The following is a 16,674-nucleotide window of genomic DNA, read 5'->3' on the forward strand; positions in this document are numbered from 1 at the left end:
ACATTATTTAAATGACTGATTAAATAAGACAATTATTGAAAAAGGGAAAATAAAAGAAAGCCCTATAGTTAGAGGTCATATAAACTTGTAGAGAGATGTTTGGAATTTGTGTTGCTTGACCTTTAATGATAGTTATGATGTGGGGCTGTTTTTCAGAGCATTCAATGATTAGCTGTTCTGAATAGCAGAGTGAGTATTAGACTCTCTCTGGCCTTCCATGACACCCAACTTGGAGAGTGCTATGTTGCCTCATGGTTGTGCACACACTTTTGATTTCACACATAGCATTCTACTACGGAGGGGATCCACCACCCTGGTCTACAAGCTGAGTGTAGGGTGATTCATCATGATTCTGCAGCTGTGAAACGCAGTTTAATTTCTGAGTTATTGCCTACCTATCGAACTTTTGGAAACAGAACAGAGTCATCCATTAGGTGTGTTTTGCATTTGCATTGAGGATGGTGAGAAGTCTTGACCAGCACCCTGGGTTATAAAAGAACACTTGTGTTTTAAAAGAAAGTTTGATTTTAATGTTTAGAATTTAAAAACCTATAATCATCGTCAGGGATGTGCCTCTTTTGTATTTAAAATACTTTATAGGTGTAATGAAACTACTCTTGTACCAGTAAGTGAATCCTAATTGTGTCTTCCTTGCAGGAGTTTTCATCCCACATGGTTTATGTTTTAATTAGAAATTAGTTGTAGGGGTGTAATTCTCTATTATAGGGGCCTGAAGTCAGAATGAAGGTACCAGCCTGAACAGGATGCAGAAAATTGTCACTGGAATTTTACATTGAAAGCTATTTTGGGGCTTTAAAATGCATACATGGTGTAGAAGTAGGAAACAATAGTTTATAATCACATCACTTGTGGAGATTGTGGAGATGTAAAAGATGAGAATAGAAACTTGGTTGCAATGAAAATATTTTTGCTGCACAGCCTTTATTGCATAGTCTGACTGGGAAAGCTGGAAAAGTGGATTTCAGTCTAATAAGCATTAATTCCTGCCACATTTAAGACTGTCATTCATTGCAAAGAATATGCTAGGAGGGCTTTCATGGAAACTCAAGGGAATTGCTATAAGAGCAAATTCAACTAGAATATGCTTTGTATGTGTTGTCTAGCTAAAGCATCTGCCTTTTACCCAGGATAGTTATTTGGGCTGCTCAGATAGGTCTGGTTACTTCATTTTTCTGTTTTTGTTTGTTTGTTTGTTTGCTTTTAAACAAGGTGATTGGAATTTCTGCAGTGACTTAAACCAAGTAGCAGTTAAGGAAATGTGTGTGTTCGTCCTGTTAGGTTGAGGCAAGATTTGCTGCTTCTTTTAACCTTCATGTTTGAATCTCTCCACCACCTTGATTATTATTAGATGTCTTGGCTCTCAGCAGAGCCACCATGAAGACAGGCTGTGCCTTCTTTCTCTAGTGGTATTGGAGATCACAGCTTGGCATATCTACAAGAAGGAAGGGTGTGTAGGGGAAGGTGGAAATGCTAACCTCCTTTCTTCCCGGGCTCTTCTTCCCCTTATAATACACTCTCATTCTAGGACATCCCTGAAGCTTAACAAGAGTGAAGCTTAACTTATTAGGGCTTGGAGTTCCTATGTGGTTGTATTTCTCAGATGTAGTTTGTATTTATGCAGAGTTTAGGAATTTAATAGCTGTCAAAGAGCTCAGCTATCCCAGTTCTCTTATTGAGTCCCATGGAGGTTTTTATGTCACCTATTGGTGGCAGGAAGTAGAAACCAATTTGTTGAACATCCAATACAACAGCACCAGTCTAACTCTGAAGTTTAGGCTTCTCTTTGAACAGAGGGAACATGAATATCCAAAGCCCTGTTTTTACCCATGGTATTAATGTTTCCCTTATTCTCTTGAGGCCAAAAATACCTGAGCACCTCAAATACTTGCATCTCTAAATTCAACTGTGTGATAAAATGCTTAAGTCCTGAAGCAGGTGTGTGAATTTGAGGGCTTCTTAGATAAACAAACTGTGCACAGATATCCACAGAACCTAAGAATGTTCTTAGCCAGAATGTCCTGCCCCTTAAACCTTAAATAGCGTGTTGTTGGTTTCTTACAACAGTTGTCTCAATTCAGTTACGATGTCAGCCATCTCCATCCTCCAGTCTTGGCTCATGTTCTGTCTCAGTTTCTTCCCTGCGCCCTCCTCCCTACTGCCTCTTCAATTCTATCGTTCTTTATATCTTTACTCCTGGAATGGTGTATAGGCTGGCTGCTAGTTCTTTGATCCCTCCACCCCATCATCTTCCAACCTGGCCTTTATTTTGTTCATTCCTCTCTCAAGAACTTGCCTTGGATCTGATACAGAAGACATAAGGGAGCCACACTTTTAATTTAGCCTTCAAGACCTGTTATTAACCTGTGTTTATTTTTATCTCTCGAGTCCCCCCTTTTCCCACATTCTATTGCACTTTCCAACTCTGGTGTCTCTCCCCCTTCACCCCCCCTTGTCCTTTGTGACTTACTTTCTTAAGAGCCTATTGCTGATCCAGTTTCTGACTGAATTGTAAGATTCCTTGAAGGTAGCACTAACCCCCCAATGACAAAAACAAAAAAATAGAGCACATACAGGGTATCCCAAAAAATGTATCCATACTTTGAATAATTATTAATTCCAATGGGTTAAACATGAATAGGAAAAAAATGAATTTAGCTATTAAAAATATATGAGTATACATTATTTTGGGACACCCTATATAAGGCAGTATACATTCTGGCATTACTTGCTTTATAAAACTCCAATACAATGGTTCATTATTACATCCCTGGTTGTGAGTGTAATAACAACTATTTATGAGCTTTGCCAGGAGTAGAAACCTTCAGTATTCCCCACTAATGAAGATCTTTGGATGTGGATAGCTAAGGAGAATGAGGCGGTTTTTGTCATTCTTTCAGTCCCTCGTATAGCCTGCTTTTACTTGAGGTCTCTCCAGATGTCTGAAGGGCCAGTGCTATCTCTTAACCATATGCTATAATATTGATCTCTAAAACCATGTCTTGATCACACAGTACTTGTTTGAAATAAAAAAAAAAAAAGGTTTATTTTGACTGTTTTCTTTTAAGTAACTCTCCTTTCTTTCATCTCTCTTGGTTTCTCCAGGATGACAGTGATGGGATTCCATGGTCAGAAGAAAGGGTGGTACGTAAAGTCCTTTACTTGTCTCTGAAGGAGTTCAAGAATGCCCAGAAGAGACAGCATGGTGAAGGCATTGCTGGGAGCCTGAAAACAGTGAATGGTGAGTTGAATATTTGTTGAATCTCTGGGCACAGCCTTGTTTCTGAATTGTATGTGTTTTGCAACTTGTGCTTTTTAAGCTAAGTCTTTTTAAAATATATATATTTTATTGATTTTTTACAGAGAGGAAGGAGAGAGGGATAGAAAGTTAGAAACATTGATGAGAGAGAAACATTGGTCAGCTGCCTCCTGCACACCCCCTACTGGGGATGTGCCCGCAACCAAGGTACATGCCCCTGACTGGAATCGAACCTGGGACATTTCAGTCCTCAGGCCGATGCTCTATCCACTGAGCCAAACCGGTTTTGGCTAAGCTAAGTCTTTTACCTGTAGTTATTCTGGACACACTTTTGGGTTTATAGATTCATCTTCATGTTCCTTTATGTTCTGCACCACTGTCAAGTAGTTAGTCTATTCTCTGTACACAGGACTGGGACTGCAAATCTGATTTCTTTCAGGGCTGAATGTGGAGCCTGTTTTACAGGTTTTCCTATGGATATCTGCTTCATACCCAAGTATGACAGCAGAAGTTTTTGATTATCTTACTGCGGCATGATGTTTAAATTCTTATCCCCTTTGTAAAGGAAATATCCTAAATCCATGGTGTGCCTACTGCCTTTTCTGCTCTCAGGCTCAGCAACCTCCTAACCACCTGCTTCTTTGTATGTTGATGAGGTTGGGCAGGTTGATTCCCAGCAGCAAGTATACGGTGGTATAGAATTTTCTGTGCATCTGGAATTTTACCTCTTCCTGTATGGTTATCTGAAGGATCCTCGAATCCTGGAAGGAGACTTGCTCCTATCTGCCTTTATTCTTGTATCTCTTTTTAATGGGATTTAGTATGATTGAGATGAAGTCATTTAACAAAAACCATTTTAGAACTAACATTGATTTTTCAGGGGATGTGGCTATGGTGGCATTCCAGAGTATCTCCTATACTTACTAATCTCAGAATTATGGATAACGTGAGTCCACCATGTTCTGGTGTGCACTTACATGGAGATGAAGAAGAAGAGATACCGTTTTGTCTTAGAATCTTTGGTCTTGAGGTAACAGTTATCCCATGTGGATTCTCAGCAGCTTTCCAGGATGCAGAGTGATAGGTTCCCGTAGGGCTTCCAGTTTCTTTCCAGCCTGCTTGGTGGAAAGGTGAGTTGAGTTGTCTGAAAGCCTCTTGTTGGAATTGGTGCTTGAAGACAGGACCTGTTGCTTCTCTGTTTCCACAGGGCTGTGGTGGGATTTAGTGAGATAAGCGCCTGCCATCCACCCACGTTCTTTCATTCTTTTCTAGTATTGTGTGGTTTGAAACAAGAACCCTTAAATTCTGAGCCATATGTAATGGGAAAGGCCCTTTTACAATTTCTTTTGCATTTGCAGAAGTAAAATAAGTAGTGGACTCTGTTGCCACAGTATACAGTTTAGACCCCGTGTATTCCTTAGCTGCCTGTTATATAGTAAACTATATTCCCTGTGTCTGTTTGGAAAATATTTGATGTGATAGTCCTTGTCCTTGCTTCACACTGAATGCAGATGGTCCCTCAACTCACGATGGTTCGAGTTGATGATTTTTCACTATAATGATGGTGTGACAGTGATACACATAATACATCACATGAGATAGTCAACATGTTATTTTAAAATTGACTTTGTTAACACATTTTGCCAAACTGAGTGTTCTGAGCACATTTAAGGTAGGCTGGGCTAAGCTATGTTAGCTTAGGTCTATTAAATGCATTTTCAACTTAAACCCATTGTAAACTGGAAATATCTTATTTGGATGTAACCCCAAATGAAAATAAGTTGAGGAGCAGGGTTTTGCTTGATTAAGATTTTTAGAAGGGTAGTGGGAGGAATTTTATTGAATCCTGAGTTAGAGTAGAGCAGTGGCTATTATGGATGTAGATCTTAGTGTTTTGATAAGAATGCTTAATTCTGCTGTTCATGAGTGGTAATGCTTTATTGCCCTGGGACTCTCTTAATTTAAAAAACAATAACACATCAGCCTAATTGGGAAAATCAGCTTTTAGGATAAGAAGTTAGCCAGGTGTTCAGGATTAAATGAAAGTGGAATTTGGGTAAAAGAACAAAAACTAAAGTAAGTTATCCAAGAAGCAAAGAGCACTACCAACTAGTTGGCTATAAATGTGGCTCTCATGTTTTTTGAGCATAGTTGAGGGCTTGATAATGCAAAGAAAATAATTCTAAGAAAAGTTGTCAAAGATACTTCTATTGGGATCATTGAAGATTTTAAATAATTCTTGTACCAGCTTCATAAAGAAAAGGTAGTTTTTGTCGTGTTAGTTTGCCTTTCACCCTAATAAATACTGACATGTTTTTTTTTTTTAAATGACTTTTATTTATTTTAAAAAATACTTTTCATTTTAGTTGTGAAATTGCTGTGAATATGCCTTTTTCTAGTTCCTGTTGGTGTTTGTGCAGGTAACATTCCAAGGCCACCTTTTTGTTATTCTGTGTATGGCATTTCAGCAGCATTTTTTAAATAAATACATTTATCTCCTTGTTTCAGAATTTAAGTGTTTTAAGAAGAATTTTTAAAAAAATGCAGCTAACATGTTAAAATGCGCTTTCCTGTTTGGAGGTTACTGGAAAGCACAGGGAAACAGAATTGTTACCATGGGAATAACTCCTTAGGAACCTGAATCTCAGGAGTACCCTCTAGGAGGATATGATCAGAGAAGGCTGAAATAACAGAGAACATTCAGGATTCTTTTGGTCAAATGATGTTGGGAGTAGGGATGATGGCAAACAGTGTTCTCTTTTTCAAGTGTGCATCACTTGAGTTTGAATGGATACTTCATAATAGATTATAATTCATATACTGTATAATAGAGTGACCCCCTCTTAACCTGTACATCACAGCATACAATCATGGATTCTTCATGTGGGTAAGTGAAGGTAAAGTAGTAGAGGGAGAATGATTTTAACAGTCATACAAGGTACTTTTTTTCTTTTATTTTTAAAAGTTGAAATAATTTCATTGGTCCCATTTTAGAGATTTGTCTGATAGTAAACTTTGGAAACTATCCAGTATAGAGCTCTTACTGGGAGGTGGGGGTCTGAAAGTCTATGGCAAATGGGCTAGAGCATGTTCCTGTTCCCCAGATTGGGGGGGGCTTTGGCCCATGTTCTCCCCTTTATCACTTGGGGACCTTGGGTAGTGACATACCTTTGAGTTTGTTCACCTTGGTGTTTTTCATCTGTAGGCTGAATAAACATCCCTGTTGTGTGTGGTAGTGGCTTTCCTGACTCTCAGTTAATTATCTAATAAAGAGGGAATATGCAAATTGACTGTCACACTGTTACAAAGACGGTGGTGCCCAGTCCCCTCAGTCCCGCTGGAGTCCCTCAATCTTTTCAGCCCAGAGAGGGGGCATCAGGCACATGGTGTGGCCAGACCCAGCCTTCAAGTGGGTCTGGCTGCTCCATGTGCCAGCCGCTGGAGTCCCCCAGTCCTTTCACAGAAAATGGGTTGCCTCAAAAGTTGGTAGAACAAAAAGCATTCAAAATCTTTGAAAAGGGAATTCCAATATTCATAAAAGTTTGGACTAGACAATTCAAAATTATTTTCCACTACAAACTTCGGTGATTTTGCGATATTAACATTGTGAGTTCACATAATACCAGCTGTATTGTATGTAAGCAGATATTATTTAAAGGAATGGCTATTATAATTAAAACAATTCATAAACCACACTGCTTGTATGTCAAGGACTTTCTGTGTGATTTTCCTAGTGGCTGGAGTTAATGCCCCTAAACCCGCAGTCAGACATCCCCGAGGGGTCCCAGATAGGAGAAGGTGCAGGCCGGGCTGAGGGACAAACCCCCCCCCCCCCCATGCATGAATTTCATGCACTGGGGGGGCCTTTAGTTTATTATACAGTAGCAGCATTCGAATTACAGTTCAAGTTGTGTAACTTTGCATCCAGTACTTATTTAGAACACATGCCAGATAAAAATTATACAATATCTTTGCAAGAGTAGTATTGAAAATAAGGTGTTTTATTTTTTCCCCCCTCCTATTAAATTTTAAACAAAGATTTTTCTGGGTGATTGACCCAACCAGAGTTTCCTGGAAAAATTAAAATTTAAAGTAATATTTGGCATTAACAATAGAATGAGCCTGGCATAATTTTGTATCTGATTTGAATTGATATCACTTTTGGTAAGTGATTGGTATGCTAGGATGCTGAACAAGCAACCCCTTGCACTGCTTCCCTCTTGTGGGAGTCTGGCTGGGGGTCTGGTATCTGTTTTCAGTGTTTAATCAGTGGCAACTTGGATCTGAGTGGCTGAGCTCAGCTGCCCCATTTCTGCAGGTCTAGTGTAGTAATAACACAAGCCGATAAAAGATAGTAAAATTCATGTTTGGCATCAATCTTGCTTTTGTGGTTTTAAAGTGACAGGGAATGACATTTTTCATCCTTCTAGAGGTAGTGAATGTGAGTCTTGAGCATGGATTGTCTGTGTCGGAACTGAACCATTGAACCATCATTACAGCTTGTTGGTTATAGCCAGGGCTTAAAGGCAGTGCTTGGATTTCTGCTGATTGTGAGCCTTCTGTTTACTTCTGCTGAAGGTAATGCAACTCTTTCTGCCTGTAATAATTTGACAAAAGCTTAGGAAAGGGCTGGCAAAGGCTGAGGCCACTCTTTGAGAACTCTTAGCCCACTGGGGCTGAAATTAGGGACATTTAAATAACATACTGTACAAATAATGAGTGCATATAATTACACAATAAGAGAGGGAGCTATTAGCTGTATTTGAATTTCATAATGCAGCAAGCCCTCTGTCCAGCTAAAAAGTCTTGACTGGATATAAGGGACACTGGACCCTTTTCTTAGAGTCGTCCTGTGGGCACTGGTTGTAATAACTAATCTAATAGTGCTTACTACTTGACAGTTACTGTTCTAGCTGTTTATCCATATCTTACTTATTTAATCTTTGGAACAAACCATTTTATAGATGAGAAAACAATACACCAGTGTGATTAGCAAGTTGCCTACACAATTAGGGTGGGGCAGAACCAGGATTTAAACCCCAACTTTTTGTACTAGAGCTCTCCTTTCAGCCACTGCCTGGATAAACCACTTTGGAACACTCCATAAAGATAGGGTTCCAAAAAATAAAAATTTGTAGGAGGATATATTTTTAATAGCAGGTTTTTTTTTTTTTGTTTTGTTTTGTTTTTGTTTGTTTGTTTGTTTGTTTTTAGCAGAAAAATGAAATCTTTGATTAGGAACATGTTTCTGGGCTTTATTAGAACTTGTACTTTAATAGATAGAATACAAAAAATTGTACTTCTAATGGTTACCCTTATTAGTTCAGTCACAGGCACACACATGCATTCATTTCTTTCCATTTCTTCACCTAGAGGCAGAGAGTTTTACTTTTGTCAAGCCTTTTCAGCACCAATTTGCCAAATTTGTAGCCAAGGACCAAAGTTGGAAGTGTAGATATAGGGAGACAATTCCCTTCTCCCACCCTCCCCCCATTCACTTTTGTAAGGAATGGAATTTTGGACTTCTGTACAAATACTTTCTTTAAGATATCTGATGCTTATGGATCGAAACATGGGCCCAAGACATGCTTTCTTGAAGTAATCAGTTTATAGCCTAAGTAGTGCAGGTGGGGCATTTCTTTTTCTTTACATTTAAAAAAATATATATTTTAATGATTTTTTTTTACAAAGAGGGAGAGGGATAGAATTATAAACACTGATGAGAAACATTCAGCTGCCTCCTCCACATCCCCTACTGGGGATGTGCGTGTAACCAAGATACATGCCCTTGACTGGAATCGAACCTGAAACCCTTCTATCCGCAGGCCAACACTCTTTCCAGTGAGCCAAACTGCTCAGGGCAGGTGGGGCATTTCTTTCTTTCTTTCTTTTTTTTTTTTTTTACACTTTAAAAAAAAAATATATATTTTATTGATTTTGTACAGAGAGGAAGGGAGAGAGATAGAGAGTCAGAAACATCGATGAGAGAGAGTCATCGACCAGCTGCTTTCTGCACACCCCCACCGGGGATATGCCCGCAACCAAGGTACATGCCCTTGCCCGGAATCAAACCTGGGACCCCTCAGTCCCCAAGCTGACGGTCTATCCACTGAGCCAAATCGGTCCTGGCAAGGTGGGGCATTTCTTGATGGTGCTTCCATTTGGTCAATACCTGAGACAGTTTTTGGATGTAGGAGGTATTCCCAATTGCTTATTTTAGAGGAATTGGACCATAATCTTATGTTTCAGTAAGAAAGGAAAATAATGATTCCAATTGTAACTGTAAGCCATCATTCTAATATATAAAGAGCCAGGGTCCGTCATGACATAAATGACCAAATGGACGACTGAACACCAGTCTGCGTGGAAGACTCGGCTGGGTGGGGACTTATGGCAGTGGGGACAGGGGTAGGAAAGGTAGGCGCTGTGGAGGATGCCCTGTACTCCCCACATGGCGGCGGAGGCGGTGGCTGTGAGCGCTCCTGATGGCCTGTAGACACTGCTTCAGCTTGGTCTGGAGGCTCTGCTTGGCACCACTCACAGCTGCCACCACATGCTGTGGTATAAAATACATTTTGTAAGTTAACATAGGTGCAGGCACCACTTCCATGCTACACCCCCACTTCTGCCAGTCTCACCAGTCCTGAGGTGCCCTCCCTGAGCTGTTTGCAGAGAGGCCTGTGAGAAGATCCTGCCCTCAGAGCGTTCCTGGCTCCAGAGGAGGTGGATGGCACCACAGGCGTTGTGGCAGTGGCTCGGCTCCCTGTGTGCCAAGGGCCTGGGAGGACCCTAGGGACAGAGGTAGCACAGGGCCCAGCGATGAGGCAGCTACAGTGGGGGTGGCCCTTGTGACTCACAGCGTCCTGGTCATCTGTCAAGCCTTCTCAGCTGGCCGCCCTTGCTCTCGCCCTTGCCCTCACTGCTGATTTCCGGTGCAGTCTCCTGGCCCAGAAGGTGCACAACCGCTGGGCCAGCCACGTGCTGGGCCAGCCACGTGCTGGGCCAGATTGATGTCCTCCTGGCTATGCCACATGGGTTGTGGATCTGCGCAGGTGCAGGCCTCTGGTGTGCACATCCTCTTCTCTCCCCCCTCTGCGCCTCCTACTTCTTCGTGTGTGAACTCCAGCATGCTGTCACCCACGTGTGCCCACAATAGTCCTGGACCACAGCGTGCATGTTCCCCCGCCCCATAACCACACTTCTGTCAACCCTGGCGTGCCTATGTCCCCCACAAGACGTGCACACCTTCCCTCCAGCATGCTCACATCCTTTGGAGCCTGTGTGGGTGCTCAGGGTGGGCGCCTGTGATATGACAGAGGGTGGAGTAGTGACCCCCTGTTCCAGCGGAGGCCAGTGCGGAGACGAGATCGCCTCCTTGGGGTAATGCAGGTGCTGAGGCAGGAGCAGGTGCGGACAGAAACACCTGGTGGGCATGGGGCGGCCCTCACTGAGGTGCCTTCAGCCAGTGTTTGAGATCACAGCGCTGGGGAACCCAGAGGAGGTGAGGAGTTCCGTCGTCTCAGTGAAATGGTGGGATAGTGGGGCGACTGCAGAGGAGGAATGTGCACTGCAGGTGCCGGCACCCATGAGTGAAGGCCGCTGTTACTGAGGCTTGCTTGCTTGGGGCCTAGAATGATCCTGCTGGGCAGTGGGCAATAGGACGTGCTTTTCCGAGTTAATCAGAGAAAACATTGATTCTCCCGCTTCCCGAGAAGATAGAAAGTGGAGTGGAGAGACATGTAGGGAGTGAGTGAGGTTCCCTGTCTGAGGATTCCAAACTTGCTGTTGGTTCCTTTCACCGCTGACTAGATATATACAGGGGGTCCCCCCAAAATGTATATATACTCTGAATACCTACTAATCCCAATGGGTTTAAGTATGAAAAGAAAGAAACAACAATGGCGCTGCCATCTGATAAAAGTGCAGTTGGACATCCCCCGAGGGGTCCCGGATTGGAGAGGGTGCATCCTGGGCTGAGGGGGCCATCACCCCAGCCCACTCCGTGCATGAATTTCATGCACTGGCCTCTGGTACTTTATAAGGTGCTTTCTCATTTTAGATATGCACATTTCAAGATGAGAAGAATATATGTGTCCTGGAATCAAAACAAAATACAATAAGAGAAATGCTTTACAAATCAGAAGTGAGTGACTGTGTTTGGTTTAGTGTGAGGAGTTTGATGATGTGAATGGCCCAGTGTGGCAAATCCTTTCGTAAAAGAAGCCTTGAAAGCCACGGGATCTTTTGCAAGGGCAGGAGATTGGGATGGGGTGGTCGTGGGGGCAGAAGTGAGGACCTGGAAATAGATACTGGACAAGTTTCTCTGGCTGGTCTACTTGAACTGCTCTGGCACCTAGGGAGAGGCAAGCCTAACCACAGTCCTTTTAGCCAAAGAATTATGGATTGCTAGAGCAGGAAGGGACTTTTTGAGGTATATAGGTCCAACTCCTCATTTTTCAGATGAGGAATTTTGAGCCTGGAAGATGAACTTAACTGGAAGGAACAGATCACGCTGAGGACTAATTGGAACCCGAAACCCAATTTAAATACCGTATTTTTCAGACCATAAGACGCACCAGTTTTTAGAGAAGGGAAATGAAGAAAAAAAGATTCTGAAACAAATAGTGTCCTAAAATATTTTATGTGCATTAAAACCCAACATCACAGTCATAAACACATGTAATCAACCCTATAAAGTAAACAGCAGCATTTAGAACCATTTTAGAGCCGGGCAAGCACACAGAGACCACACAGAGCCGGGCAAGTAAAAAAACTTTTTTTTTAAAAGTATATGTGTAGGCTATATTTGGACCATAAGACGCAGGGACTTTTTCCTCCCACTTCTGGGGGGGGGAAAGTGCGTCTTATGGTCCGAAAAATACGGTAAATGTGAGGCACCAGCCTTCCCAGTAGGCATGGCTGCTTGCAAGGATTTTATGGAGAATTAAGAATGGAGGTGCCTGTGGAGGTGAATGTGTTTTTATTTCCTCTTTCTCACCACTTTGTGTTTGACCTACTGCTGCATCCTCAATTCTCTTGGCCTGCCTTTGTAGAGTTTGTAAGCTCTGTGCTTCTCTCCCCCCCCCCCCCCCCCCCCCCAATCACATCATTAGCCTCATCAAATTGTGGACTCCTTTAGTAGTAGAGGCATACAACACAGAAGGTGTCACTTAGGAGAGAGTGGGTGGACAGGGCAGATGTGGGGTGTGTGAGATGTTTAAGCTTGAGATCATCCTGCACAGTGTCCTTGCTTGTCACAAAGAAATCCAGCTTTGAGGGTTGTGGCAACAAGAGGATAGAAACCCACTGTAGTGTGAGTGTTTCTTAGAGCTGTTACACCTATAGGGTCTTTCTGACTCTAGTCACATTCTCCCTCTTTGCACCAAGTCTCTTTCTTTTGGTCCTATAAGAACATCACACTGGAAATTTTCCTCCCTCCTTCCCTCCCTCCCTCCCTCCCTCCCTCCCTCCCTCCCTTCCTCCCTTCCTTCCTTCCTTCCTTCATCACTGTTTACTTCTTTATGAGATCATGCCGTTCAGTAAACAAAACATGTTGTAATTTCTTACATAATAAAATAAACCCTCCATTAATCTTGTGTCTCCCTTCTGCTATTAATTTCTCTCGATAGCAGAATTCTGAAAGACAATGTCTAAGCAGTCTGTCTCTCTCTACTATTTATAATCATGTAAATAGCATCTCCACTCATTCTCTTTGAACCCCAAGAGTCAGGCCAATTACCAAGGTTAATAATGACCTTGGTTGCCAAATCCAGTTTTCAGTCAGTGTAGCTTTAGTTGTCCATTTGGCAGCATTGGACATGTTTGAACCTCTTTTGAACTTCACCTGCCTTCTGCACTTTGATTTCTTGATAGCCTCATGAAAACTTGAGATGTGTCAAAGCTAACTATATCCACTCTCTTTCATCTGCACCTGCCCTGCCTAGCTTCCCATTCTCAGTAAGTGCCAGTTCCACTCTTCTAGTTGCTTTGGTCAAAACCTTGGAGTTATTTGTTACCACTATTTCTTTCATGCTTTGTCTTCTGTCCTTTAGCAAAACCTGCTTATTCTAAACTCACAATGTATTTTGTATCTGCAAAATTCCCCACTTCCACTAGTCCACAACCTCTTGTTTGGGCTGGGACTCCCAATGCTCTCTTAAGCTTCTGAATTTTTACCCCCTCCAGTCTGTAGCCAGCACAGTTCAGTTCTTTATAAGCGCATGGTTTTCCCATCACTCAGCACGAAGGATGGCCACTTGCTGTGTGCCCCAGTATCTCTCTGGTTTTATCTACCTCCCTCTTCCTTGATTCTGTCCCACCTAATCTGATCTTCCTGCTATTCCAAACACACCGAGCATGTGTGTTTGGAATAGCAGGAAGATCAGATTAGGTGGGACAGAATCTTTATGCTTTCTGATCTTCTATCTAGAGCGCTGCTCCCGCGTGCTCTCTCTCTCCCCCCCCCCCCCCCCCCCCCCCCCCGCTTGACCTTCTATGTGTTCAGGTTCCTCATCAAATGTGCCCTTACTAAGAGTCTTTTCTTGAGCATGTTATTAAAAATTGTGTCTCTTAGTTCCCCTTTAGCTTTTTAACATGTAATATTTTTCTGCATAGAATTTCTCACTGCCTAACACTGTCATTGTTGTCTGTTTATTATAAGCTCTCTTTCCACAGTCTACTGTGGGTTCCATTAGAGAAAAGCTTCATTCTTGTGGACTTCTGCTGAATACACAGCTCCTGGGTCTCTGTGGAGCACGTGCTGTGTGAACAGTGTGCTGTGAATAGGTGTGGTCTTCTCTCTCTGTTCAGGGCAGGGTTGTTCCACCTTTAACTCCAGATTTCATGTGAGAAATGCATACACCTAGAACTGTAGGCTTCCAGATAACAGCCCTTGCTATTTATCTGTCACCAAAGTACACATTCATTCATAATTGCGATATATCTCATCATAGAGATTCTTAGACTTGGTTCACCCTGTATCCTTTCTTTCTGAACCACATTTGTTGAAAGCCTATTTAGGAACAAGACACATTACTTGGTATTTTAGGTTAAAATTTGGCTTTTAAGAAAAAAAAAAGTTACCACTTTTAATTTTTACAGCATTATGATAATTATACTATTGCTATCATGATTTTGTGGGTTCTATGGGTCACAGATGTTAAGCAATTCATACAAGGTTACAGAGCTAAGAAGTGGTGAAATCAGAATTTGAACCTAGGACTCCTGACCCCAGTCTTGCTTTTTTTAAAATTAAAGGAAACTTTTTGACTAACTGTACAGTCCAGTGAGTTTACAAATGCACATATGTCCTTCTCTGACCAATGTTCCAGCATAGTTGGAAGACTTTCCCATCATCCCAGAAAGATTCCCTCTATTCCCTTCCAGTTCGTTTGACATCTTTAAAGTCTGTGTTCATTTTGGGATGTGTTAACATGACTGTCAGTTTAAAAAAAAAATATTTTATTGATTTTTTACAGAGGAAAGAGGAGGGATAGAGAGCTAGAAACATAAATGAGAGAGAAACTTCAACCAGCTGCCTTCTGCACACCCCCTATTGGGGATATGCCCACATCGAACCCTAGACTTTTCAGTCTACAGACCGACGCTTTATCCACTGAGCCAAATTGGTTTCGGCAGGACTGTCAGTTTTTAGAAGCTATGGCTAGACTTGGGCTTACGGTGTTTTCCCAGAATGTACCAGATGCCTGAGAGTGTCTCTGAGACTTGAAGGTACATCAAAGCCCTGGGCTCGTGTGTGCCTAGTAAGCAGCTCTTGGAGGCCAGTGCTTGAATAAGAACCCCCAGTTGGATATTCTCATGAATGGCGTTGCTTATCTCATGGTAACATTTGTGGAGAAAGATGATGTCTTAAATTGGCTTTGGTTCTGAGTTGTCGGGCAAGACCAGACCACAGATGGGCTTTTCAACATTTGTAGTTTGCATCCTCTTCAGTTTCACCTTTTTCTTGTGTGGCTTTTTTTTTTTTTTTTTTTTAAATGCCTGCAGCACTGTACTTAGTCTCTGAGTTTTAAGAAATCGCAGCCTTGCCTGGTATTTGTGGCTCAGTGGTTGAGTCTTGACCCATGAATCAGAAGGTTACGGTTCTATTCCCAGTTAGGACACGTGCCCGGGTTGTGGCCTTGATCCCCAGGAGGAGGAGGAGTTTAAGGGGAAGCCAGTCAGTGATTTAAAAAAAAAAATCCACAGCCTTGATATATAATTTAAGAAATTCTCTCCCTGGCAGGGTTGCTCACTTGGTTAAAGCATCAACTTGATATGCCAAGGTTGCAGATTCAGTTCCTGGTCAGGGCACATATAAGAAACAACCAAGAAATACATAAATAGAAAAACAAATCGATGGTTCTTCCCACCTTAAAAAAAACCAAAAATTAAAATAAAAAATAAATTCTGCAATGGTAAGATATGTACACATATAATACCTTAATTAAAAAATTAAAAAAAAAAAAAATTCTGGAACTGGGGTTTCAGGTGTTGCTTTTTCCCAAAGACAAAGCCAAAGAAGCATCAAAAGCCATGTCTCCTTTGTGCTAACTGTGTTTTCCGTTAATTTGATACTTGTGAGGAGCCCATGTGCTGTCTGATGGCCTTGGTGCAGAAACATGTAGCAGCAGCATGGTCAGATCACTAATTTATGTTCATTTTCTTTCTAAAATTTTTATTAAATCTCTATTGGTTAAGTATTATATAGGCCCCTTTCCCCCCATTAACCTCTAACCCCCACTTATTCTCCCTCCCCAGGTCCTCGCCACCCTCATTGCTTGTTTCCACGGGTTATACATATATGCTTACTAGTTCATTGGTTGATCTTTTCTCATCTGTTCATTTTCTTGTGGCTCTCATGAAAGTCAATATATTAGTCAGCTTGTATTGTCATAAGAAAATAATATTGACAGGCAGCTTAAACAACAGAAATTTATTTCTAATTCTGGAGCCTGGAAGTCCAAGATCCATGGTGCCAGCCAGTTCAGTTTGTGGTGAGGAATTGCTTCCTAGCTGTCCTCACATGGCTGAGCGAGGGCGTGCACTGGTGTCTCTTCTTATGAGGATACCAGCCCTACTGGGTTAAGGTCCCACCCAAATGACCTCATTTAACCTTTGTCACTTCGTCTTCAGACATAGTCACACTGTTCTTCAGATATAGTCACACTGGGTGTTAGGGCTTCAATTAGGGATTTGAGTGTAGGGCTTTGAGTGTAGATGGTTTAATTTTAGATTAAGTTAATTTCCATGTTACTATACAACATGGTTCCTTTTGTGCTTTAGTGACATTAGAACAATTTACTAGTACATCAGGAATCTTAAGAGCTGTTTGACCTAAGAGAACTTATTATTGTTCCTCCCAATTGGATCAACTAAACTTGGATTTATTTATTAAG

At 41.8% G+C, this 16,674-nt stretch overlaps 1 protein-coding gene across 4 annotated transcripts in view; it reads left to right on the forward strand.

Annotated features, from left to right (window-relative positions):
• Positions 1-16,674, forward strand: part of JARID2 (jumonji and AT-rich interaction domain containing 2) — a 284,195-nt gene that overhangs the window by 125,010 nt on the left and 142,511 nt on the right. For 3 of the 4 annotated variants that reach the window (XM_036448052.2, XM_036448054.2, XM_036448051.2), the window contains one exon: positions 3,124-3,259. In XM_036448052.2, coding sequence (XP_036303945.1) covers positions 3,124-3,259 — 136 coding nt within the window. Of the gene's footprint in view, positions 1-3,123; positions 3,260-16,674 lie in introns of those variants that run through there. The other variant, XM_036448056.2, reaches the window with a different exon arrangement.

The sequence above is a fragment of the Pipistrellus kuhlii genome, unplaced genomic scaffold (genome assembly GCF_014108245.1).
Source record: "Pipistrellus kuhlii isolate mPipKuh1 unplaced genomic scaffold, mPipKuh1.p scaffold_m20_p_2, whole genome shotgun sequence".
Taxonomy (NCBI): domain Eukaryota; kingdom Metazoa; phylum Chordata; class Mammalia; order Chiroptera; family Vespertilionidae; genus Pipistrellus; species Pipistrellus kuhlii.